The 27,967-nt window shown below is 37.0% G+C and overlaps 3 protein-coding genes across 4 annotated transcripts in view; 2 read left to right on the forward strand and 1 right to left on the reverse strand.

Annotated features, from left to right (window-relative positions):
* Positions 1 to 16,438, forward strand: part of LOC306884301 (ADAMTS-like protein 3) — a 193,257-nt gene extending 176,819 nt beyond the window's left edge. Inside the window, exons 24-31 of the mRNA XM_079440043.1 lie at positions 2,610 to 2,792; positions 3,369 to 3,482; positions 4,561 to 4,776; positions 6,547 to 6,730; positions 11,313 to 11,517; positions 12,398 to 12,501; positions 12,599 to 12,813; positions 14,547 to 16,438. Of these exons, the coding sequence (XP_079296169.1) occupies positions 2,610 to 2,792; positions 3,369 to 3,482; positions 4,561 to 4,776; positions 6,547 to 6,730; positions 11,313 to 11,517; positions 12,398 to 12,501; positions 12,599 to 12,813; positions 14,547 to 14,665 (1,340 nt within the window). The 3' untranslated portion in view covers positions 14,666 to 16,438. The remainder of the gene's footprint in view (positions 1 to 2,609; positions 2,793 to 3,368; positions 3,483 to 4,560; positions 4,777 to 6,546; positions 6,731 to 11,312; positions 11,518 to 12,397; positions 12,502 to 12,598; positions 12,814 to 14,546) is intronic.
* On the reverse strand, positions 16,282 to 20,308 carry LOC306884309 (stabilizer of axonemal microtubules 1-like). The gene is made up of 4 exons (XM_079440057.1): positions 20,173 to 20,308; positions 19,380 to 19,559; positions 19,036 to 19,238; positions 16,282 to 18,224 (listed from the first exon to the last, which is right to left on the reverse strand). Exons 1-4 carry the CDS (start codon positions 20,208 to 20,210, stop codon positions 17,254 to 17,256), a joined length of 1,392 nt encoding a protein of 463 aa, XP_079296183.1. The 5' UTR covers positions 20,211 to 20,308; the 3' UTR covers positions 16,282 to 17,253.
* A 68-nt stretch (positions 20,309 to 20,376) lies between these two features.
* The window catches only part of LOC306879874 (elongation factor-like GTPase 1), a 108,588-nt gene continuing 100,997 nt past the window's right edge, over positions 20,377 to 27,967 (forward strand). Inside the window, exons 1-3 of one of the 2 annotated variants that reach the window (XM_079433098.1) lie at positions 20,377 to 20,409; positions 21,735 to 21,834; positions 21,954 to 22,021. In XM_079433098.1, coding sequence (XP_079289224.1) covers positions 20,383 to 20,409; positions 21,735 to 21,834; positions 21,954 to 22,021 — 195 coding nt within the window. In that variant the 5' untranslated portion in view covers positions 20,377 to 20,382. The other variant, XM_079433099.1, reaches the window with a different exon arrangement.

Consider the following 27,967-nt stretch of genomic DNA (forward strand, 5'->3'; position numbering starts at 1 on the left):
TATCTAGCAATAAACATTAAATAAAAAAATTAAATTTTATATATATACTGTATATATAAACATAAATATACATGTAAAAATTTTAACAAATAGTAAGAAAATATTGATTGTGATCAGATCAGAAGGTCAAGCTAAATATTATTTGAACTATTTTATTTTTCTGTTTATTTCATAATTATAAATTGTTGTATTGTTTATATAGTTATATTGTGATATAGCGTATTACAGCATAACCAATATTGGAACAGAAAAGCATAAAGTAATATATATATATATATTTATTTATTTAATTTTTTCTAATTCTATTATTTTCTAGTGATAAACATTAAATAATTATTTTATTTTATTGTATTTAATTTTTTATTTAATTTATATTTCAGTTAATTTCATGTTTATACATTTTTATATAGTTAAACAGAGGAGAAATGGAACAAATATATTATTTTATTCTTTGGTTCTGTTATCGTCTAGCAATAAACATCAAATAATCAAAGATTTTGTTTTTTCATTTTATTGTATTTTTATCATTTTATTTTATTTAATATAGTTAAAATGCTAACAGTGTAGCCAGATATTGTGCATCAGTTTAATTTAAATAGCACTGTTAAACATAAGTTGACCAATGTGCTTTACATCCATTAATGCAAAACCTTGGCAAATAATAACAATAATGATCAAATTAATAAGAATAGAACTAGTGAAAACAGCAACAAGAATAATAAAAACAAAGATCACTGGCATCACAGTACTACCTTTCGATCTCTCTGACTGGTCAGAAGCCAAAGAAAGAAGTAGTTTTGAAATGAGTCTGGGATGGAGCACTTCTAATGTGTATTGGAACGGAGAGTGTGTTTGTACGAGTCTGCAGTCAGTAGGCGGTCAGCACGTAGAGATAAACATATTGTATGTAATATATCTTCTTTTAATGTTCCTTTTTTTTCTTCACCATCATGCAGTTATTGTTCCTGTGTACGTTTCTCCTCCCACTGGAAATTCCCTCTCCAGGAGAGCAGAGGTCACTGTGGCAGCCACTATTAATCCTACCTACATCTTAACAACATCACTTCCTGCCATCTTTGCAGGCATGCCTGACTGTTTACTGGTGCCAGAGTGTGTCAATGCCCTCGTGTGCGCTTGATGCGCACACACACACACACACACCTCAAGGCCTCTGATGTGATTTTCCATTCCTAAGAGTGTGTCTATTCATTGGCTCTCAGACTAACGGCCGTATGTCAGTACTAATGTCTCCATTCGGCAGAACGGGGGACCATAAAACTCAGACTCCAATCCATGTGCTGCTCATTATTTTCAGCGGGGGCGTCCCATGGGAACTGGTTGGAGGGAGGCAATTTGCATTCATTGTGCCCATTTGTACAAGTAATTCGTGGCAATCTGCTGGCCTCTTGTTGATCTGCTCTTTGAATCAACATTTTCTGCAGTTTGATTTATTTGGCGCGGGCTTTGATGTTGACATATGAGTCTTTTAAGGGCATGATAGCAGTTGCCCCTAAATACTGGAACTTGTTCAGTGATTTGTCAAGAGCTTAGGTTTGTTTTTGTGAAAGCTGCGCCCAGACCAACTTTTCTTGAATGGGGTGTAAAATAGGGTCTGAAACTCTAAATATATATTTCAAATGGTCAGAAAATATTGAACGTGAAACTTAGTTTGACCTTTTCCACTGAATATTATACAAACTATTATTTTATTTTATTCATTTAATTTTTTTATTATTTTATTTAGTTTTTTGTTTTGTTTTGTTGCATACATTTTGGCACTTCTCAGTTTGTGATATTCGATTTTATTTTATTATTATTTTTAATCAAACATTAAACACAAATTAATAATATTAATAATAACAATAATTGTTGTTTTTGTTGCTGTTAATAAATAATAAAAATAGTGGCTTATAGTTGGTTGCATCATATATTTTCTATGAATTATGTATATATATATATATTTATTTTTTTAAGTTTCACAACATTGTTGAGCTTGACAAATGCAGTCAACAGTACAATTTGTGTATAAATTGAGAAAATGGATTGGAAATTATTCAACTTTCTGAATTTTAAAGAATGTTTTTTCCAATTTTTATATATTTATTTTTTTTATATTTTTAATAATGTCGCAAATTCATGCGAACACGTTTGCCTGCGAATGTGCGACACAGCTAAAATAAAATGTTAAAAAACATTTTTGAATGTAACAAGTAAATTTTTCGTCGTTGTTGTTTTTGTCTTGTTTTTTTTTCAAAAATGTCAAAATTGTAATTTATTCAAAATGATGATGTTGAGCTATTTTATTTGTTATTCTATTTTATACAGTCTTGAAGGACATGAGGCGGAAAAGGCCAAAATCACAATTTTAAGGGCTTGATTTGATGTTTAAAAATATCATCTTTTTCTGCAATGCTAATTTTATTTTAAATAATATTTTATGTAAAGTATCTAACATTTCTAACAACATACAGTTTGTCCCTCAAACACTTTTAAAAAGAAATGGGACACTTAAAGTGTACCTTACTCATATAAAGCAGTGATTAGCGTCAGCTCCAGACTCCAGTGTGAACTGATTGATTGAGAGTGACCGGACGTTTGTCTCTGAACAGGTGTCCCGCGGCCAACGCTGAGCTGGCACCGCAAGGAGGGTCCGCTGGGCTCCAGCGCTAGTCCTCTCCCGGACGGATCTCTGCTCCTGAGAAACCTCACACCGCCAGACTACGGCACCTACTCCTGCGTGGCTGCCAACAGCATTGGAAAGTCGGTGGCCTCCAGCCTGTTGCGTGTGGCGGGTGAGTAGCGATTCCCATAGCAGCCGTATGTCAGTCCACACTTCTCCGGGTGACAGGGAAATCCTCGCACGACAGCGTTTCGGTGCTAAGTGAACCACACTCTGTGGGTTGGCTCGGTTTCCCACAAAGTCAGTGAACTTGGCAGGAGATTTACGAGTCGCTTATTGATATTGGCATCGTTTGGCGCGTCTCGTTGAGAAATAACGTGAGACCTACAGACTGTAGGGGTGGTAAAATTCATTTTTTCAGCGAAATGAAGAAATATTCCCTTCTTTATAGAGGCCTCTTGTCTCTGGAGATCTTATAGGCCACAAACAGAAGGCAGTCAAGGCCTTGTTTGGCCTCAGATGACACAACTTCCCACCGCATTTCATTAATTGAGGTCATTTCTGTCTCCATCATGGTCAAAATGGGCTGTAATCTCTCTGCTGATTGGGAAAAAGCTCTAACTAGGAGTAATAATTCAGCTGCTTGAGGTCATTCAACCATCAAAGGAACAATCTACCTGTAGGAATGCTTTGGTTGATTGCGTTTGATGGTGAGATGTTTGATGACACAGTGCTGTCTTGATGCCAGGAGGAGCTGCGGGTGAATCTGAGCCTTCAAAAGAGATAAACAGGAAGAGGGTTCTGATGGCCTCTGTGATCGGCACCAGCGTTACCGTCAAACCTGGAGACACCTTGAGGATAGGTACGGCACTTTCATGTTGTTTAAATGATACACTCTTATGAATAAAGATTCCAAAAGGGGGTATTTGCAGCAATGCTGTAGAAGAATTATTTTGGGATCTTAGTGTGAAGAACATTTTATAATCTAAAGAACCTTTTTTCACCAGAGAATCTTTTGTGGAATGGAAAGATTGGAATGGTCAATGCTAATACAGAACCTTTATTTTTAGGAGTGTATGAGTGTGTTTTGAAATTTGAACACCATATTATTAGTCTTAACTACATAATTTGCAATTTTTTGTTGCGTGTTAAGGCTTGTGTCTTGTAGTTTCATAGGACTGTATACTCAGTATTTTCATACCTAAAGAAAGTAATATTGCTTATATCACAAATTCTTTTCTCATTTATAAGTCACTTTGAATAAATGAAAAATCAGTAAATGTAAATTGTATTAAAAATGTATTATTATTAATAGTAGTAGTATTAATTATTATTATTATTATTTATTCATAATGCAGTGTTTTCGTAGTGTCATTTGTATTATTTATAGTTTTTTTTAAATAATTTTTGTTAATTAAAAAATGTTTCAGTTTTAGTATTAGTTATTTTAGTACAATATTAAAATAAATTAAAATGAAAAATGTTGCTTTGACAACTTGGTGAAATAAAAATAAGTTTATATTATTTTATTTTATTTCAGTTAATCTTTATCTTATGCAACACTGTATAAGATTTTAAGACAAGTTTTCAAAGAATGTGCCTTTTTTTACCACACTTCTTTTAAACGTATCTTATTTTAAGATATTTTACCTAGATAATAACTTAATTACTTAATAACTTAATGAATAGATGCTTTCTTCTATGACATAAACATGAATTGTTGCTGAATAAGGCCTAGAGTTTACTGTAGTGTTCGTCAAACTGCACAGCTGCTGTAGCTCTTATTCTTCTTTCTCTGTGTGTGAGAGTTCAGATTTCCAGTAACTTGATGTCCTGTTTGCACACTTCAGTCAATAAATGTCTTGTTTTCAAAACTAATTGCAAATGACAGGAGACCTCAGCCCCATTTCCTCTTCAAATTCACCCATAACCCCCTTCAGGTTGCCCGGTGGTCCCCAGTCACATGAAGCCCATCAAGTGGTCGTATCAGAACCAGACCCTGAAGCAGAGTCCAGGCGTGAGGTACCGCATGCTGGTGGGGGGACGAGTTCTGGAGATTAACATACATGGAGGGACATTTGAGGGACGCTACCAGTGCCAAACACAAACCAACAACCAGCAGCCTATCAAAGCTTGGATTCATGTGCTTTCACAAGGTTAGTGTGAATAAAAACAATATGGGGGAATAAACTCAGAGCTCTCTTTAGTTTTGGAAATATACATTCATTGTGCAATGTCCATGTGAACAGTATGCATGTATGGATAGCCAGATGATCTGCTGTATTTGCCAACATGTGTGCAGCATACAACAATGCTGATTTTTCACTAAACGTAGCAAATAATTTTTGGGCTTTCCCAAATCCTAGTGAGCTGCCTCTGTAGGCAGCATTTTCAGGAATCAGATGCACACTCATGCTGATTAATATTAAGATACAGTAGCTACAAGCAGCATCACATATATCCTTCACAGATGAGGCAATTCATTGTAACAAACTCATATCATCAAAGCTTTCAGCATAAAGCAGAAAAAGTCCTCGTTTATATATATATATATATATATATATATATATATATATATATATAAACGAAGGATCTCTCTCTCTCTCTATATATATATATAGCATTTAAAAAAATAAAAATGTATGTGTGTGTGCATTTTATGTATTTTTTTGTATTTTTAAAATTTTTAGTGTGTATATATATATATATATATATATATATATATATATATATATATATATATAGTTAATTATTGATTTTATGGATTTTTGATTGAAAGTCGGTATGCTATGGATTTAAGGGCTAAGTAAACTACATGGTTTTGTTCTTTATTCATTTATGTATGTTGTTGTTTGTGACTGGGTTTTTGTATCTTTGCTATATGTGTGATGTGACAATACATAAGAAGTGCATGCTTAAAGTCAGCAAAAAGTGCTAATAAAAAAAGTGTGTGGATGATGAATAGCCGTAGTCTTCTGATGAAACCCAACACCCAGAATAGACAGGGAAGTAAAACTCGACTGTGTTATGTTGAAGGTTTGGACATGAATTGGACTTCAGTTCTGTCTTGTAGAAAACCAAGCGCTCGGAGCTCATTTGTGTCTTGTTAAAGCTGCATGTCTTCCTTTCAGTTCCCGCACAATGCCAGGAATTTTAAAAGCCAGAGACGATTGTGTAGATATTCAAGCCCAGATTTCTAGAAACCTTTAAGGGCTTGTAAATGGTCCTTATAACCTCTCTCTTTGAATCAGGCAATTTGGCAGCACTTGAGTAATAGTGGTGCTTCTCCAGTAGTGCTTCCCTGATATTGATTCATGCCATACCTGTTTTGTCCTTTATATGTCTGTATATATAGGTACCATATAGTATATATACTGTTTTCTGTTTTAATATATTTTAAAATATAATTTATTCCCGTGATGCAAAGCTGAATTTTCATTACTCCAGTCTTCAGTGTCGCATGATCCTTCAGAAATCATTATAATATGCTGATTTGCTGCTCAAGAAACATTTATTATTGTTATCAATGTTGAAAACAGTTGTGCTGCTTCATATTTTAGTGGAAACAGAGGCACTTTTTTTAGGATTGTTTGATTCCAAATATAGTTCCAAAAGTATAGTATTTAGAATATCTTTTGAAAAAATTTAAATGTCTTTCATTTTTGATCAGTGTTGTATTATCAATGATCAGTAGATGACCTGTCTTCTCATTCTATTGTATTCTGTACTATTTATATACAATGCAATATATACAATGACTAAATAAATGAAAAATAAAACAAAATCATCTAAAATCATTTTTAAATTATACAAAGACTACAGAACAAAAAAGATTTTTTTACTTATTTGTATCACCAAGAATTTTAATATTATCCCTAACTGTGTGTGTGTATTGTATTTCTTTTTGTGTCTTTTGCGGGGTGTAGAGTTTGAGTGGCGTTTGGGCGAGTGGAGCACATGCAGCGCTTCCTGTGGTAACAGAGGGTCTCAGATGAGGAAGGTACGATGTCTGACGTCAGAGGGCCAAGAGATGCCTCATTCAATCTGTCATCATCTTCCCAAACCAATCAGTCAACCACGGCCGTGCAACCTCCTGGACTGCCCTCCCAGGTACACATCCCTAAGCAAATAATAAAAATCCTTAAAGAAACAGCTTACCCAGAAATGCTGAAAATGTACTCGCCCTCACGCCATCCAAGGTACAGATGAATTTGTTTCTTCATGGGAGCATTTGGAGAAACTTAGCATTATATCACTTGCTCACCAATGGATCCTCTGCAGTGAATGGGTGCCGTCAGAATGAGAATCCAAACAGTTGATAAAAAGTAATCCACAAAACTCCAGTGCATCAGTTAACATATTCTTAAGCAAAATGCTGTGTGTTTGTACAAATCCATCATTAAAGCATTTTAACATTGAACCATCACTTCTGGCCAAAATACGAGTCCATAATCCATAATAACACTGTCTTCAGGGAAGAAGTACATCCACTGTTATTGTCTCACATCAAAATCCACCAACATATTTTACAAAACTGGAATGTTTTCGCTTGTAAATCTGTGTATATTTCTCTCCTGATTCAGACTAAGTTAATTTTTCACTGGAAAAACAATATTATGAATAATCTAATCCAATAGATTCTTACAAACAAGACATTAATTGAAGGACTGGAGTCGTGTTCTGGATTATTGTAATGTTTCATCAGCTGACGGCACCCTTTCACTGCAGAGCATCCATTGAGGAAGCGATGCTAATGTAACGTTAAATTTCTCCAGATATGTTCCCATGAAGAAACAAACTCATCGTAGATGGCCTAAGAGTCGATGCATTTTCAGAAAATGTAAATTTTGAGGTGAACTATTCCTTTAATAATATGCAGCATTTGTCTTGACTCAGTCAGCATGAGAAAAAACCAACGAGGATTGCGTGCAATGTGAAGAAATGCATAAAACTGTCATGTTCTGCAGTCAAACCTAGTGTATAATTAGCCCAGTTCTCTTACCGTTAGCGATTCAGAAGTCAGACACAGTGACAGCCACTCCGTCTTTGATAAACGAGCATCTACTGATGGATCTCTCTATAGACTTTAATATAAAGAGAGCAGAACCCTTCACAAGTCTGCAAGCTGTGATGCATTTGACTGTGAGCAGCACCCCGGTCCTCTGATTCCCAGCCAACGTGCCTCTCTCCATCAAACAACCCATCTATCATTCCCTTCCCAGCATCAGTCTTTTCAGGGGCCGTGCAGACGCTCAACGAAGCACATGAATCAAGCTGTATGAGTCCAATGGGGCCGGAGAAGCTTTTATCAGCTGTCAGTGTAAAAGAGCTTCTTTTTGTCAGTGCACTGGTCTGGCCAGAGAAACCCCTGTGGGTTTTTACCATTTTGACACGATGCAGAGAAATCAGAACATTTAGAATAAAAAAAGTATTGTGAAAATCTTTATCACCAGGTTCAGAAATTAACTTTTTCAATTTAGGGGCAATATTTACCCACTTGGATTGATTTCCAGGACCTTTTTTAAGGAGAAATTGTATAATTACCTTTATTAAATGTATCTGTGGTCACTTTAATGTCAAATGTAACCAGACTGTTACCAAAAGTATTTTGTCAACATCAACAAATGCCTTCTTTACTCTGCAAAGATGGAACAGAAGCTGCATCTGACATGTTTACACATAAACTGCTTAATGCTGCTCAAAGGTGGCATGCATGTATTTACACAGCATTTGCATAATGTTAAACAACCTTCATGAAGTATATCAATTAATATATAAATTATAAACGCTATTAAAAAAAACACTGTTAAAAACAGATAAAAAAAGGTGCAATGTACCATATTAATATGAAAGAAAAATGCCATATTTATTTATTTTACCTGTATTTTGAATTTTGGACTTCCTTGTGCTATGTTGTAGGGTTCACGGAAAGTCAGTAAAATTACTGGATAAAATCCTGGCAGAAAATTACCAATTTATTTTTTAAATTGTGCTGCAATATTATGACAGAAGTCAATGTTGATTATTGCTCTTGATTTTGTAATAATGTTTATTAATGTCTATTAATATAATAAAAAAAAATGTTTGTGTTATAATGTTATATTTTTGTAGGCTACACAGACAAAACAAGCTATTTATGAATTAGTTTATTGCTTTTTACACAAAATCAAGACTTTATATTGGTTATTTTCATCGCATGGTTCTTCAAACCGGGAATAAATGATACAGAAAGTAAGTAAATTCCCCATCACTAAAGCGCTCATTGGCTTTAGTCTATCACGAGTTATGCATTTTCACAAAAAAATCCCATAAAAAATTTCAGCTTCAGTGTCTTCACTGCAAAATGAATCTCATTCATAATATCTGCAGTTTGTTGTTTAATGATGATAGAATTGGCAAAAGAGTGCAGAATTCCTTTTCAGTGGTGACTAATCTACTCACTTCTGATTGGCTATTGCGTTCATAAGCTCAAGAGAAACTTGTGTGATTGGTTCGAATGCTGATGCAACATGAGCAGATCTAAATGCAATGGCACAATAGACACTTTTCTTTCAATTGCACATTTCACTTTAATCACAAGAACCTAATAGAGTTAGTCTATTTGTACAGGGGTATTTTTAGAATTTTCTTGATTTTAGTGGCATTTTCCCCCAAGCCTCAGTTACTTTCAATGTATCGCCATTCTTTTTATAACGACTTTGTAAAATGTCATTTGCACTTCTGTAAAGGGATCGTGTTAGTTTTGCCCATTTCATCTTGGTTACATCAGCAAATTGCTGATAGTTAATAATGATAATTTGCACCAGGACACATTTCAAAAAAATTTTAAAAAGCAAAATGTTGCCTTTACAAGAGCAATTATTGAACTGAATGATATTAGCATGTACTTTTCATATAAAAGTAAGCAGGAGTTTTTTGCAGAGAAAAATATTCTAGCTTGAATCATTAGCATAGTCCACGTTTCATATGGTGCGCTGATTGATTGAGGGTTTCAGGGTTTCTCGGAGAACACAGGATAGATAGTGCACACGACTTCTATACGTCCATGCCAAAAACATCATCTGATTATTGCCATGCGTCTGGACTCAGCGCATGAATCATATGGCTCTGTGAAAGCGTTTAGCGTCAGTTCAGAGCCGTCAGCGGGAGATCCTCTCACAAAGCGTGTCTTTGTTACTGCTTCTTGCGCTCTAACACAACCCCAAATGCCCCGCAGAGGCTCCCAGCTCCCCAGTGACTCGGGTACAAGCTGTGCTTTTTTAAAAACCAAATATATCCAGCCATACGTATCCACTGTTGAAATGTATGGAGATATATATTCTTGTCGGTTTGGAATGGCATGTATCCAGAGTTAGCTAGAAGTTTGAGGTTTGTTAGCTTTGTGTTTAACTGTGCGAGTGCAAAGAAAATTGCTAATATGCAGCTAGATAAATGTCAAATCTATTATAGGATGCTACAGGTGTGAAGATAAATCATGTACTGTAATAATTCAAATGACATTTAACTTAATTTTTTACTGTCCATAATGTTGTTTTTACAGATAAAGTTTGTAATTTTTACAGCACTAAATGGAATTGAAATGGCAAAAATAGTGCATTGTAATAATAATTTTTAACCAATTTTAAAGCACTTCTGACTTTGAAATATGTTCTTTCTGTATATGTCAGTTGTGATTAATGAGCTTGAAGTATAGCAGCAATTTAATTTGGCTGTACTCCATACATTGAAAGCATTTATACATAAAATTGATTCACAAAAGGCTAAATAAATTTGTATGCTTTTGAGATGGAAGCTGATCAAAATTAAAACTCATGAAATGCATGCTTTTTGATGCTTTAAATTGGTCAAAATTTACAGAAAACACTTTTACAGTGTTACTATGTATAATATATATATATATATATATATATAAAATATAAAAAATACTGTTTTTAAACTTATCCTGAGAACAACAAAGCATTGCAGTTTCACAAAAATATTATAAACTGTTTTCAATATTTATAATAATTTTAAAAATGTTTCTTGATCATCAAATCAGCATATTAGATTGATTTCTGAAGGATCATGTGACACTGAAGACTGGAGGAATTATGCTGAAAATTCAGCTTACGATCACAGGAATAAATTACATTTTAAAATATATTGAAATAGAAATGAGTTTTTAAATTCTATTTACATTTGACTATTTTACAGTATTTTTTATCAAATAAATGCAGTCTTGGTGGGCATATATAAGAGACTTCTTTCCAAAAAATAAAAAATAAAATCTTACCAACCCGAAACTTTTGATCATACTGAATACTGTCGTTTCTACTGTATACTACAAAGATAACATCAAACAGGAGTATGCTACATTATCACATGGCCTCATTATGTTGCATATTTATTCAGTGAATAGCATACAGTTATGATCCATATTTTTTGGCAGTCTGACTAAGAAACCGATGTGAAATCGTGACTTCTGGCTCATCAGTCCACTGGAACTGGAAGGTCAAGTTGAGTGCATTGCATTGTGGGATACACTTATACAGTGTGCTTTGTTACATACTGCACATTTAAAAAAAATATAGGTCATCTGCATATTTCATGCATAATGAAAATTTCTAGCTGATTGCGCAGTATTTCATATTTCATCAAATGAGTTTTTAAATAAATTTGAAGCTCTCCTAACTGTTTTTGCTGTATCTGTCAGTTGGGTGTCAACAGTATGGTCCAGATGCTCCAGTTCCTGTGGGCAGGGCTTCAAAGAGAGGCGGGTTTCCTGTCAGCAGGTGGAGGCCTCAGGGAGCGTGAGGGTTTTGTCCAGCTCACCATGTGAAGGATCTCGTCGGCCTGAGGACAGGGAAGAGTGCAGCTCACACACGTGTGTGGAGTGGCTCACCGGCACCTGGGGCAAGGTACGTTTATTGCCACATTTACATTAATTTTAACCTCTTAATGTGAAGCAATGATATAAAATAGTGTATGTAAGTAGTGATAGATCAGTATATTAGTGGCTATTTTTGAGATCATTAGCTTTGCCCGGTAGCAAATATAGCAGATATTCTACATATTGATACTGATGGTAAGCAATAAAAACCCATATTGGTCAGCAATTATCCATAATTATTTTATATTCTCTGGATTTACTGTTAAACCTTAACATGAGCTTGCAAAACTGGAATCTTTTGATTAGAATGTTCAAAACAGTTACAGAATCTAAAAATATAAATATGACCCTGGACCACAAAACCAGTCATAAGGGTCAATTTTTTGAAATTGAGATTTATACATAATCTGAAATCTGAATAAATAAGCTTCCCATTGATGTGTGGTTTGTTAGGATCGGAAAATATTTGGTTGAGATACAACTATTTGAAAATCTGGAATCTGAGGGTACAAAATTTTTTTAAATATTTGAGAAAATCAAAAGTTGTCCAAATTAAGTTCTTAGCAATGCATATTACTAATCAAAAATAAAATTTTGATATATTTGCAGTAGGAAATTGACAAAATATCTTCATGGAACATGATCTTTATTTAATATCCTAATGATTTTTGGCATAAAAGAAAAATCTATAATTTTGACCCATACAATGTATCTTTGGCTATTGATACAAATATACCCCAGTGACTTAAGACTGGTTTTGTGCTCCAGGGTCACATATAACATTCATGTTATTTGCCAGATACCCATAATCAGTTTTACGTAGCTTATGCCTGTTTAGTATCAGAGCAGCTGTGTTTGTTCAGTCCCCTCCTCATCATATTTACTGTGATGGTAATGCGTGTTCACAGTGCACAGGTCGATGTCTGGGGCCTGCAGTGGCCACGCAGAGCAGAAGCGTCTCATGCAGACACTTCAGCAACTCCACGTCCAAAACCTGCGACCCAAAAGAAAGGTGCCAGACTTATGCAATATTCAGCATCACTCATTCTCACATGCACAGCTCAGTTAACGTGTTATTTCTCGTGATCTGGTTCTCGAACACCTTTCAGGCCGTCATCCATGAGGAACTGTTCGTCTGAGATGTGCGATGTACACTGGAAGGTGTTCCCGTGGAGGACGTGTACAGCGGCGTGTGGCAGCGGCTTCCAGTCCCGTCGAGTGGAATGCATCCATCGGCAGAACAAGAAAACCCTCCCCGACCAGCACTGTGCCTGGCAACGGCGGCCTTCTACCTGGCAACACTGCAACATCACTTCCTGTGGCAGTGAGTCTCTTAAAACACCTTGTTATAAACCAGAGCGTCAGCATGGTTCGGGGAATGTTTTCCCTCGTTCGGCACCTTTAGAGCATTCATTTTTTATTAGGGAAAATATTAGCGACCTGAGGGCCAAATATATTGGCTTGTTCCATCACTCTCGAAATCCAAGTTATCACAGCGTCCCAAGAGAACTCGCTCTCGTTCGCAGGTTTTTCTTCCTTTTTTTTTTTTTTTTTAAGCTCGGTCATTTCAGGAATCCTGTCTGTCCAAACATCTGCTTTTTGTTCTTTGCTCTTCTGCGGTGAAACTTAATGAAACATCATTTTTGTGTCACCTAACTTGTTTCTTTTGCAGAAATGTTTAATAAAACAACACCAATAAATGAACTTATATTGTTTTTAGAGTGTGAAGCCATGGTCACACTAGACTTTAAGCATGAAATGTTGCTTCACACCGCAGCGAACAGGATATGATATCACACTCTAAGGATTCTCTTTTTGAGAAAAAATAAATTACTAAAAACAAAAAGTGGAAATATACTGTGAGCAGCAACACTGCTTAGTTTTCTTTGCTTGAGGTCAGTCTGTGACCTTTAGATCCTCAAACGTCCTTGTGCTATGGGAATTTGGAGGTCACCAAACCTGAATTTGAAATGTAGCAGAGGACAAAATTAATGTGACTGAGTTTGCATTTCTGCTTTCCCACCATTCTGTGCGTATTAATGTCATTGGAGCAAGTCCCAAAATTTCACAATAATCTTTGTGAAAAATCAATCCAAGATCCTAGGTGGACAAAGCAAGAGGAACAGGAGCAGGTGTTTCACATCAGATATGTTACTGTAGGGTGTATGTAGCAAGGTTCGTTAGATACGGGACGGAGGAGGCGGGAACCGACTCAACATAAACATAAACTTTAATTAACAGCTCAAAAATGAACAAGCAAAACATACACAAAACATAAAGCGTTCTAGGCCTGGTCCTAATTTATTAGCACTCACATCACCAACTTATTTTATTTCATTTTTTATTTTAAAATTTATTATTTATATTATTATATAATTTTATTTTAAAAATTTTAATAACAATTAATAATAATAATTACTATTATTATTATTATTATTATTATTAAAGACCTACAAAAGACTGAGGACTGCCATTATTATTTACTGTATCTTTTCATATTTAAATTAGATTTTAACTAGTTAATTTATTCATAGTTAATTCAGTTCATTTCATTTTCTTGTATTTTATCATTTATTATTTATATTATTATTATTATTTTTAAAATATTAATAACAATTATTAATAATGAATAATAGTTATTATTAATATTATTAAAGACCAACAAAAAACTTAGGACTGCCACAAACTAATTTATTTTATCTTAATGGTGGATTATAAAGTAAATAAAAAGTGTTCATATATTTAACTTATATGAAAATATATTAATAACAATGAATAATAAAGAATAGTAGTTATAATAATAATTAAAGACCAAGAAAAGACTCAGCACTTACATTATTATTTATCTTCATATTTAAATGAGTTTTTATTCAACTAGTTCATTCATTCCAAGTTAATAACATATTTAAATGTTGTTGTTTACAAACTCATTTGTGTAAATAACTTCTCTTTTCTGATTATTTGTCTGTATTTTAATACGTTGAAATGTGCATTTGTTTGCCAATTAATGTGCTTTTGAAAATTGTATTTTGAATAAGCTTTGTTTTGCTTCTTTAGGTGAGTGTAAGGACAGAACCCACTACTGTCCTGTGGTGAAACGGCTCAAGCTTTGCCTCGTGGATCTGTACCGGCAACGCTGTTGCCAGACCTGCTCACAGGACACCAACCCCACCTAGTGACCGCCAGAGGCACAAGAGCCCAAACCAACAGACGCCCTTTTCAGTCACCGCACTGATTGTCTCTCATAATACAGAATATTGTTAAATCGTACAAACAAAAAGGACACCTGGAGTGTATGGACTAAAAGATATCTGGACTACACTTCACTGGATGCTTTCCCTCAATCATCCGAAGTCAAAAGAGAAAATCACTTGATGAGATTCGAAACTTCTCTCTTCACCAGCTTTCTCTGCAGATCTCATTTTATCTTGCCCTGAAAGTGATATTATATGTGTATTAATTTAAGATTTTTTACTTGTGAATATGAGAGAACAAATCTTATCGGACCATTCACCAATGTGAAGGAAATATAAAGGCCTCTTGGGTGTACAAGATGCACTGATACTAATAATATCAGTAGTACACAGCTTGGAGTATTAAGAGAGACATTATCAAATCAATTTTTTTCCTACCTTGAAGTCAACATGAAATGCTGTCACAACCCATTTTACCTTTCTAATCTGATTACTTCAAAGGCAAACAGCATATTCAACAAGAAAAATGTGGGGCGGGGCTTATTGTATTTATTTAGCATTTGATTGTCAGGTGGTAAGAGGGGCGGAGTTAGGGAGTAAGAAGGATATGTGATGCCAGGCGAAAAGGGAAATTGTTTCAGAGGGAAGCAAGTTTTATGGAAGTTTATTTCCACCATGGAATGAAAAATAAAAACAGTAATTCTGACTTTTTTTTACTCATCTTACAAAGTATTTTTCTTTTTCAAATATCACATCCGAGTATATATCTCACAATTCTGACATTTTTCTTGCAATTCTGAGGAAAACGTCAGAATTGCGAAGTATAAACTAGTAATTCTAAGAAGAAAAGGCTGAATTGTGAACTATAACCTCACAATTGGGAGAAAAAAAAAAATCTGAATTTGGAATATTGTCTACCAAGGAATAAAAAAATAAAATAAAATGTAACTCACAATTTGGACTTTTTTTTCTCTTCTTAGAATAGCAAATTATAAACTCACAATAAGAGTTTTCTTCTCAAAATTGGAAGTTTGTATCTCATAATTCTGAGTTTATATCACAAAAAAGTTCTGAATTGTGACATAAACTGATATAAAAGTCACAATGAACTTTTCATTTTTTTTTTTATAAACATTACAAAAACAAATACAGCAGCAAGTAAAAAGTGTCCATTTTGTTTTCATGTTAACTCTAATATTAAATGATGTTTTAATATGGACGTAGAATGTATGACAGAAAACCCGTTGACTGATTGAAATGGCATGTGCCATAAAAGTCACATTTCTCCAGCCGTCTTTTAGATGTATGTTTTGTGTTCAACCAATGTGCTGCATTGTAAAATATGTCTTGTATATAATGTGTTTTTAAGTGCAATATTGTACATTGAGTGTAGAAAGTTTGGACTTTATTTTCTTACTTGGTTTAGTTTGTCTTTATAATCCATATTTAAGATTAAACCCAACACAGACCTATGTACTTATAGCACTTGAAGTGAATTATCCATATCTCTAATATAATGGTTTCCTACTGGACTTTATGCATGCATTTTAAGTACATCAACACATATTGTACATAAGCCACTCACTGAATTTATCCATGAATTTAATCTATTGCATTTTATTGCTACAGTATGTGGAGAAAGTGCCGCTACATGACTCGGTTAAGGAAGCGCAAGTTTTGTTTCTGTACATGTCAATATTGCAAACAGTCTATGTGATACAAAAACAATAAATACAGTTTTACCAATCAGTTTATATATCTTTAGAATTATTGATCTTTGTATTCTATATTTTGGTTAAAACATTAAATTATTGTGTATTGCAAAAAGCGTGTTTTATGTGGTTAACTAAACTGTTGTTCAAAAGGCCACATTTATTTGATAAAAATACAGTAATATTGTGAAATATTATTACAATTTAAAACAATTATTTTCTGTTTCAATACATTTTAAAAAGTAATTTATTCCTGTGATGTAAAGCTGAATTTTCAGCACCATTACTCCATTACACCTTCAGAAATGATTCTAATATGCTGATTTGCTGCTCGAGAAACATTTCTGATTATTATCAATGTTGAAAACAGTTGTGCTGCTTCATATTTTTGCGGTAACCTAACCGTGATACATTTTTTAAAAGATTCTTCAAAAGAACAGCATTTATTTGAAATAGACATCCTTTGTTACATTATAAATGTCTATGTTGTCACTTTTGAATAATTTAAAGTGTTCTTGCTGAATAAAACGTTTAATTTCATTTAAACAAAATTTACCGCAAACCTTTATATGATAGTGTAGAAGTGATTTTGATACTGAACTAATTAATTGGTATTGTCAAAAACTGATTTATGACATATTATACTACTTTCACTGCATATTTTACTGCAGTTTCTTCCTATTGAACATTTTAAATTAGCTAGAATTTTAAACTCTGCATAATCAATGTTTTATGAAAGATAGTTCAACCCACTGACCTTTAACCATAATTCATTAAGATTCCCCGTAGGATTACAATAATTTAAAGAGATCACACTGTATGCTAGTTTCCTTTTATAGAAACAACATGATGACTTTCTTAAGCTGTCAGGACCATTTCCTGTGGTGTCTCAATCTTGTCAGCAGACCTCATCTTGCGGAAGAAGCGGTGGCCTCGATCGTCGTAATTATCGAAAACAAACCCCGGCGGAGACTCGAAACTGGCTGGACACACGCTGATCTTCTTGGGTGTGAACTCAGTGCGGTACATGGTGTCATTCTGTAGGGGAGCGTCGGTCCGCAACGGTGCATTTTGGGGCTTGAAGCTGAAACTAGGCTGAGCTTCATGCTGAACGAAATGAGCCCTGAAGGTGGTCAGATCTTCCATTTTCCCACTGGCACGCTGGATTTCCTCTGGTTTCCGGATCATGCTTTGACGGGGAGCCGCCCACGGCTGGAAGTCGTCTCTCATGGTGGTGTTGCCCTGAAAGGGCCCAGAGGACTTAGTTGGAAGTAAGAAGGGTTTGGCGGAATGGAAGGGCTGGATTTGGTGCTTGATGTAGTCAGTGTGCGAGGTGGTGGTCAGGTCCATGTGCTTCGTTGGACTCATATACTCCACCGACTTCTGCACCTGTCGGAGGGATACGGGCCACTGCTGGAAACGGTCACGGAATTCCGTGCTGCCCTGGAAGGGCTTGTTGGAGGCCACTTTGAGCGGCTCAGGCTTGCAGCTTTTGGTCGGCGGACTCAGCAAGCCTTGATAGTCTTGTCGATGGGTGGTGAGGTCCTGGAAAGGTTGGCTGCTGGGTGTGTATTCTACTGGCGGTTTAACGTATCGGGCTTCCAGAGCATGCGGAACATAGGAGAGCTTGTTGCTGGTCATGTTTTCGAAAGGAGCATCGGATAGCTTGGCTATGTTAGGGGGCTTGTAGCTCTCACGAGGGACGAGGCCTCTGTGGACGAAATCATCCTGGAATGTCGTGGAATTCCCAAACTTTGTAACAGGGGGTTGATACAGTGTGTCAGGCTTAGTCAATTCCCGTCTACTGATCTCCCACTGACGAAAATCCTCTTTAAAAACATCATACAAACTTTTACTAAAAAACAAAGGCATTTGCTGTAATAACTTTTTTTTATGCATTTCAGCTTTTGTACTGTATACTGAAAATATTGTTGGCTTTTATGATATACTATCATTCACACTGTATATTTGGGGTTGGTAAGATTTTATAATGTTTTTAAATTAAGTCTTCCATGCTCACCAAGACTGCATTTATTTCATCAAAAATACAGTAATATTGTGAAATATTATTGCAATTTAAAATAACTGGTTTCCATCTGAATATAATTTAAAATGTAATTTATTCCTGTGAGGCAACGCAAAATTTTCAGCATCACCAGTCTTCAGTGTCACATGATCCTTCAGAAATCTAAATTATAATACTATATATACTATATTATAATAATGCTGATTTGCTGCTCATTAAACATTTCTTATTACTATTATCTGGTATTTTTGCGGAAATCTTTTTTTTTCAGGATTCTTTGATGAATAGAAAGCTCAAACAAACAGCAAAGTCTTAACTGTCACTTTTGATCAATTTAATGCATCCTTACGGAATAAAAGTGTTCATTTCTTAAAAAATGTATAAAAAAAACTAACAAACAAATCTTACTCACCCTATACTTTTGAACACTAGTGTTTATGATGTGCCTTATAAGCTGCTGAGTATAAATTCATTTAAATCTAAAAATACTTGATTTAACATAAATAACAGCAGATACCTAGATAAGGTTATTAATAAAAAATGCTAAAGTAGTTCAGTGTGTGTATTCTGAAACTGTAGGCTCACATGATCTAACTGACCTAGATTGTCATTACCTTTATAGGTGGGTACGGTGTCCAGTTTTGCATTTGTGGTATGTACTCTCTCTTTAGGACGTGAAGGAACAAATGGTTGCATTTCATATGGGTTGAAGTCTTGTTTATAGGTCGTTCCTAAGTCAATCTCCCCAGGTTTGGGCTTGTACTCGGCCTGCGGCTTCTTAGGGCGAGGGGTGACCACATACGGGACATAGTCTGTCCTGAGAAAATGAGAAAACAAAAAAGATTATATGATGACCTGAAGCCTATAGAAAGACATGAGGAGCTGTTCTAACATCTAGTGTGCTGCCACTTTATTAAATTATTTGACTAAAGATTAGCCACGAATTCCCAGAATGTACCTGAATGTGGTTGTTCCTTCCATCGTGTCCTGATGAGCTTTATACTGCAGTTGGGGCTTGATGCTCTTGGGCCGCGTGTGCCCTTTATAGGCAGGATACTTCTCTGAGTACTCTGTCAACACATTAGTCTTACTGCCTTTCTTGTAAAGTGCTGTGGGCTGGTGTGTGCAACGGTGGCGGCTGAAGATAAGGGAGAAGCATTTAAAATAACATTATGCTTTTGAGAAGGCATAAACTCATTATTATGTCTTTCTCTCAGTTCCCGCAGTACTTTTACTGAACATGTTTGTGGAGTCCAGGGCAACAGCTATACAACAAACTCTGTCACTGACTAAAGCCTCCATCCTATACACATAAATACACTTGTTTCTTCATATTATTTTCTTTTTACTGCATTTCCTTCAATCTGAAAACAATTAAATTAAATTAAATTAAATTGACTACCTGACATTTTCTTCACTACTTCCCTATTAATTATGCAACGGTATAAAACAAAATATATATATATATATATATATATATATATATATATATATATATATATATATATATATATATATATTTTTTTTTTTTTTTTTTTTTTTTTTTATAAAATATTGTAAAATTAATTATTGCAATGTATTTGTTTTTAGTTTCAAAACCATTATTAAAAGGTACTAAAATTAATTTAATATTAAATTATGTCCGTCAAGATTTGTTTTTTAGCGTTACTTGATAGTCGGCCCATCAATTATTCAAAACTCCTTCTCGGGCTTCAACCATTACTACAAACACATTAAAAAAATACTCTTACCCACAGCTGCACATCTCACAGATACAGACACGCGTCATTTTCCTCGGTTTTATGAGGAAAATTGTGAATTTCCCTCACTTTCACACTGCTTCACTAGCGTTTGTCTTGTACGGAGCGTCCCGTTTCCCTGGCAACTACTGTTTGCAGCGTCCTGATGACGACGCAGCTTAACGTATTACGTCTGACGCGTGCGACGGCCACGACGCACGTATGCGCTTCCTGGACTGGAGGAAACATGTGAGTATCTGTTGTCATTCTGAGGATATCAAAGTTTATTCAGGGGAGAGAAACGGTGAATATCAGTTTTATTTCTGCTGAGGATGCGCGTTTAAATTTGACGGTAATATATATGTTTGCGGCGAATTTTCGGTTTGTTTAGCAGTCTGTCAATCTTAGTTGAATGGATGTTGTTTTGAAAACTTGTGTCAAATGAGTGTCTGAATGAGTGAAATAAAGTGCCGAGATCTTTCATTTCTCAAAAAACACACGCGGGTTTGTTTTGAAAGAACGGCATTTAAAACCTGATCGACTTCAAAGCCATATTTTCTGTTTAAGAAAGAATTTGGCCACACACAAATTGCATTATATAACAAAATGTCAAATCAAGTGGCGTAGCGCAAGCACACACACAAAACATTTCACAAAAAGAAGGTTTGAAATGATAAAGCAGTTGACATATTGTTAAAAGATTAGTCATCTGATGCTGCCTTCAGCTCTTTTATAACATTTCTAACCATTCAGGGTTGATTTTATGTCCACTTTTCATCCTTTACCATAATTCTGTATGACAGCCCTCTTTATATGTCATTATATTTTGTATTTATGACAATATACTTTCAAAATAGTATTGCACGAAAGACAGTGAGTGCCTCTAGAATATATGTGACCTTGAGATTTATGAATCATCTGAAAGCTGAATAAATAAGCTTTCCATTTATTTATGGTTTGTTATGATAGGATAATATTTGTCTGAGATACAACTATTTGAAAATCTGGGATCTGAGGGTGGAAAAAATCTAAACATTTAGAAAATTGCCTTTGAAGTTCTTAGCAATGCATATTACTAATCAAAAATGAAGTTTTGATATATTTACTGTAGGAAATTTACTAAATATCTTCATGGAACATGATCTTTACTTAATATCCTAATGATTTTTGGCATAAAAGAAAAATCTATAATTTTGACCCATACAATGTATTTTTGGCTATTGCTACAAATATACCCCAGTGACTTAAGACTGGTTTTGTGCTCCAGGGTCACATATAGCCTACATCTTTCTTTTATTTCAGGATATCCTAAAAAAAGAGATTTTTTAATTTTATTACAATAGAATAAATTCTAAATAAATGCTAGGGGAAAAAAGATCTGTTGTTATTGTACTACAATAGCTTGAGCAGCATTTGTTTGCAGATGGCACTTGTTTTGATATTGTGTTATAATGCAGCGACACTCATATCTTTTTAAGCAACTTAAGCACTTAAGCTTTTTGGGATTGCTATATATGCATTTGCACTAATAATGAAGTGATCTTCATCTTTTGTGCTTCATCTTCATGGTATAGAAAGTCAAAATGGGTCACACAAGTTTGGAGAAGATAATTGCACTGCAGAAGAAAACATCTCAGATCAGGAATCTGTGTATTCTTGCTCATGTAGATCATGGTGAGTTTAAAGGATGCTGATATGAGTCAGGTCTTTGTTTTTATTAACTGTTAGGCATCTACCACAAGATTCTGGTCAAAACTTAAAACTTTGTGTTTGTAAATGTGTGTTTCCCATAGGGAAGACGACATTAGCAGACTGCCTTGTGGCGAGTAATGGTATTATATCCAGTCGTTTAGCAGGAAAGGTAAGTGGACCTACAGAGAATTATCAGTGATTAGCCTAATAAAAATCTGCACAATTACTAATGCTTTTCCAACATGTCTTTGTGTGTTAAACACACAATAAAAAATACCAAATAAACACCAAATTAAAAAAAAAAAAAAAAAAATTAATGATAAAAATGTGTTTTATCTACATCTTGTCATTAGTGTTGTTATTGTTAACTAAAAGTGTTAAAAATATAATTTGCTAATTTAAATAAAGCTTAAAAAACTATAAAATATAAATATTAGATGAGAAGCTTAAATTTACAAAACTTAAACAAAAAATAAGTAAAAAGTTGAAATAACAGAAATAAATGTTTAAGTTAAAGTACGTTAAGTTAATAAAAATGAATAAAATATAATAAAAAATGACAAAAGCACATAACTAAATGGGTAAAACCTAAGCTAAAACGAAACCTGAACATATAAAAAGTTCATTAAAAATGGTTACATATTATATAATATTATATAAATAATAATAATTTTAACTCAAACATTATAACCTTCAGTCCAGTTCAGTGAGCGAGTGAATCATCTGAGCTGATTCAAACCAACGACTCCTGATTCCTGAAAGCTATTCAGACTAATCTAATAGTAAACCAGTTTGTCTATACATTCAAATGTATTACATAAACATAAAGCAATTTATGTGAAAACTGTAGAACATGTTGCACTCTGTGTCAAACAAACATAGTCCTTACTCCAACTCTAATCATTAGCAACCCATAAAGTCAGAGGGAAATAACTGGGGTGCTTAATTTAGAAAATAGGGTCCCACTTTATATTAAGTGGCCTTAACCACTATGCAATTACATTTAAATTAATAATTTGTTACAATGCACTTATTGTGTACATGCACATTTTTACATTGTACTTATATTCTAAAAAAATACTTGCATGTAGTTACATCTGTAATTAATTTCTGTAATTACATTTAAAGTGATGTGACGTATAGCCAAGTATGGTGACCCATACTTGGAATTTAACCCATCCAAAGTGCACACACACAGCAGTGAACACACACACACTGTGAACACACACCCGGAGCATTTATAATTACACTATTGACTCATCCCTTACACCTTAACCCATCCTTAAACCTACCCATACCACCAAACCTGTCCTTAACCTTAACCTTACCCATATCCCTCTTCAATAGCAGCAAAAGTGTTTTGCAATACAATACAAACACAATAAGTACATTTTACTTATTTTTTTTGATGTAAGTACATAGAAGTTAAGGCCACCTAATATAATGTGGGACTGAAAATAGTGTTACATTAGACTTCATGCAAAATACATTATCTGGTCACACTTTATATTAGGTGGCCTTAACTACCATGTACTTGCATCAAAAAATAAGTACAATGTACTAGGGATGCTCTGATCATTCGGCCGGAGATCGGTATCGGCCGATCAGCACATTTTATGACTCGATCGGTACTCATGCGTTTGGCCGATCTCACGAACCGATCGCAATTTGATGACGTCAACGCGTGAGGACATATATATGCTGCAAGTCATTTCGGTTACGTATGTAACCACGGTTCCCTGAATAGGGAACGAGATGCTGCGGTGACGTCACCGTATGGGAACACCATTTGGTGTGACGAATGTCTGAAGCCCTGTACCATCCGCCAGTCCTATTGGCCAAATAGCGCTTGGCACCGCTTTCCGTATGCGTTAGCATAGTATACCTGCGTGCCGCGCGCTATTTCACTCAGATTTCACGGAAACTAAGGAACTAAGGAAACGCTATCAATGGTACGGAAGAGCCTGAACCGCAGCATCTCGTTCCCTATTCAGGGAACCGTGGTTACATACGTAACCAAGATGTTCCCTCTCATAGGTCACTTCAATGCTGCGGTGACACCGTAGGGGAATGCTATACCATCACACCTGACGGACCTGAGATAGCTGGGGTCCGAGGAAAGCATCTTCTCAAATGGAAAGAACCCGGGAGCCAGGAGCTGTCCTCACATCCAGACTGTAGAATTTGACGAAAGTGCTCGCTGAGGACCATCCTGCCGCAGCACATATATCATCCATAGAAGATCCACTAAGGAAGGCTTGTGACGAAGCCACCGCCCTTGTGGAATGAGCTCAGATTCCCAAAGGCGAAGCTAGCATGTGCGCCTCATAGGCTAAAATTAAATTAAATTAAATTAAATTAAATTTGTTTTTATTTGTCACATACACAATTATACAGAGTATAACCAGCAGTGAAATGTGTGCTCTGCATTTAACCCATCCAAGTGTACACTCAGTAGCGAACATACACCCGGAGCAGTGGGCAGCCAACGCTGCGGCGCCCGGGGAGCAGTTGGGGGTTCAGTGCCTTGCTCAAGGGTCTCACCTCAGTCGTGGTATTGAGGGTGGAGAGAGCACTGGATATTCACTCCCCCCACCTACAATCCCTTCCGGACCTGAGACTCGAACCCACGACCTTCGGGTTACAAGTCCAACTCTCTATCCATTAGGCCACGACTGCCCCGCTGGATATAGCCTCAACCAGCCAACGGGACATGTGTTGCTTTGTGACAGCACAACCTTTATTTTTATTCCCAAAACAGATGAACAGCTGGTCGAACTCACGCAATTGGGCTGTATGATCAACATAGATTTTCAGGGCCCTCACAGGGCAAAGGCTTTGATTTTCTGACCCCACCTCCGTAGGGGAGAAAGCTTCTAAGAACACCTGCTGGAAGCGAGAAGTATTCGAAGCGACTTTAGGAACGTAGCCCGGCCTTGGTTGCAGGAAAACCTTCACGAATCCTGGTGCGAAGTCCGTGCACGAAGGTGAAATAGAAAGAGCTTGTAAATCCCCAACTCTCTTGAGGGAGGATAGCGCTAACAATAGGACTTTCTTTAGAGTCAGGATTTTTTTCAGTCACAGTTTCCAAGGGCTCAAAAGGATGTCCTGATAGCCCTTGCAATACAATGTACAGATCCCATGATGGAACTCGCGCAGGGCGGAAAGGCCGCAGCCGTCGTGAACCCTGCATAAATCGAGAGACCAGGGGATGACGGCCCACTGAAACGCCGTCTATGTATGCGTGGTTAACGGATATAGCTGCCACGTATACTTTAAGAGTGGCTGGCGTTACTCCCTCTGAAAAACGACTTTGAAGAAACTCCAGTACTGAAGCGATGGGGTAGTAAGCTGGATCCATATCACGATTCCTACACCAAGTAGTAAACTGTTTCCATTTGAAGGCATATAAACGTCTCGTAGAAACCGTTCTGGAATTAATTATAGTCTCGGTACCCTCCACTGAAAGACATATTAACTCATTCCCGTCTCAGAGGCCACACCCACAGTTTCCATAAATCTGGCAGATCATTCCCCGTGCTTGCGACAGCATGTCCTGTCTGAGGGGAATCTCCCACGGCGAGCCCGCTAACAGACCAATCAGTTCCGCAAACCACGGTTGAGTGGGCCATCACGGAGCTACCAGCATCAATCGCTCCACACTGTCCGACCGTATTCTGGATAGCATTGCTGGAATTAGCCGGATCAGAGGAAAGGCATACAAACTGGTTCTGGGCCATTCGTGGGCTAGAGAGTCCAGTCCCAGGGGCGATGAGGGGAATAGGGAGTACTATAGCGGGCAATGCGTAGTCATGCTCGATGCGAATAAGTCCACTTTCGCTTCTCTAAACACTTGCCATATGCAGCTCACCGTTTGAACCACTCAGATCGACAGAAACCTGTCCTGAGTCCACAGAAGGACATTCCTCGCCAGCCTGCATATGGGGCGAGAGCGTAATTCTCCTTGATGATTCAAATAAGACACAACCGTTGTGTTGTCCATCCTGACTTAACACATGACGGCCGTTCAGCAGTCTTGAAAAATGTTGGAGAGCTAGAAAGACCGCTAGCAGCTCCAATCTGTTTATGTGCCACCCTCACTGTGCCTCCGTCCATGTTCCATGAGCTGGGCGTCCTTGACAAACAGCCCCCCAAACCTGTCAATGATGCGTCCGTCGTGACAGTCTCGCGGCAAAAACAGGCCCCCAATCAAACTCCTTCTCGGAGAAACTTGGACGACGTCCAGGTTTTTAACGTGAGAACACACCTCCGTGTCACCGAAATCGTTCGATGTGGATGACAACGGGGAGAAATCCTTTGGCTTTTTGTCCACCATTGAAATGGGCGCATGTGAAGTAAGCCTAGATGGATTACAGGGGACGCTGCCGCTATTAAACCCAAAAGTCTGAGGCACAAACTCACCGTCAATGTAGACCTGCTTTGAAGTGGCATGAGATGAATGACTGAACGCGCAGGGGAGACAATCGTGCCCTCATCACGTTAGGATCCAGATCTATCCTCAAAAAGGTTATCCGTTGGCAAGGGATCAGACCACTCTTTTTGAGATTCGTGCGTAAGCCCAGGCTGCTTAGATGATTTAGCACGAGATCTCGATGAGAGCGTGCTTGAGTCTTTCATTGCGCTAATATCAGCCAATCGTCCAGGTAATTTAGAACACGAACGCCCTGGAGCCGCAACGGGGCCAGAACTGGTGTGGGTGGTAGTGGCGCAGTGGATAAGACACATGCCTTTGGTGTGAGAGACCCGGGGTTCGAATCCACTGTGAGACACCAATGTGTCCCTGAGCAAGACACTTAACCCCTAGTTGCTCCAGAGGCGTGCGACCTCTGACATATATAGCAATTGTAAGTCGCTTTGGATAAAAGCGTCAGCTAAATGAATAAATGTAAATGTAGAACTGCGTCCATGCATTTCGTGAAGGTTCGTGGAGCCAGGGCTAACCCGAAAGGAAGAACACGGTATTGATACACTTTGCCCTCTAAAGCAAATCTGAGGAACTTCCTGTGTCTCTTGATGATCTGAATATGAAAGTATGTATCCTTCAGATTGATTGTGACAAACCAGTTGTTTGGTTGAATCTGAGACAGAATAGATTTTACCGTCAACATCTTGAATTTGCTCGTTCTGAGTGCAAGATTCAAAAGGCGTAAATCCAATATTGGTCGTAAGCCGCCATCCTTTTTTGGCACAACAAAATATTGGCTGTAAAAACCTGACTCCGTCTGAGAGGGGTGTACTTCTTCTATAGCCCCTTTCCTCAGCAGAGATGACACCTCTTGTCGCAGCACTGCGGTTTCTTTTGAACTCACGATCGGGGGAAGAATCCTGCGGAAAGGATGCGGGCCTTTTCCAAACTGAATGGTGTATCCGGAACGAATTGTGCGTAATACCCATTGCGAAATGTCGGGCAGGTGTTCCCAGCTGCTCGAAAATCCTTTAATGACCTCAAGACCTCCATCTGCGGCTGTGACATGTCCACATGTGTTAGAATTTCTGAGCACGGAAAACTCACGGAGTCCGTAAGAACGAGAACTGCATGTGTTAAGGTCGCTGTGTTTCGTTGTATTGGGTCCTGAAGCGTGTTTACGGCGTGTTCATTCCAACAGGCTGCATATCGGGCCCAGCTGCTAGCAACGAAGCGGTAGCTTTGTGGGCCGGCATAAATGGGCCGTTCTTGCCAGACCCTTGGGCCGTCCCTTGAACCCTGAAGGCTGAAGTGTGCAGATTGTCTGAGGGGGTGCTCGGAGTGGTGGCTCGCTCTAATGCTGTTCGAGGTGCGTTCTGCGGCGAGACAGTCAAAGTTTGAGCCTGGGGACTGCAGTGAGAGGGTTGGATACGCTTTAGCGGTCCAACAGCGGTCTCTAGTGGAGGGCATAGTCTCTAACAAACAGCAGAAGGATCAGGAACCGCTATTAGGAGCCTGAGGACGAGAGGTTTCGCCGTCGAGCTCAGGTCTAGTCTTTTCCACTGGCGTTGGCGAGCCGGTGGATAAGCCCTAGGACCCCAATCCTTATGAGGGGGTGCCGTAGGTTATGGCTCTTCTCACGGGGTGCCCCGTTGGCGGTGTGAAGACGATGAGCGCGAGCGCGCCATC

Source organism: Barbus barbus, assembly GCF_936440315.1.
Source record: "Barbus barbus genome assembly, chromosome: 2".
Taxonomy (NCBI): Eukaryota; Metazoa; Chordata; class Actinopteri; order Cypriniformes; family Cyprinidae; genus Barbus; species Barbus barbus.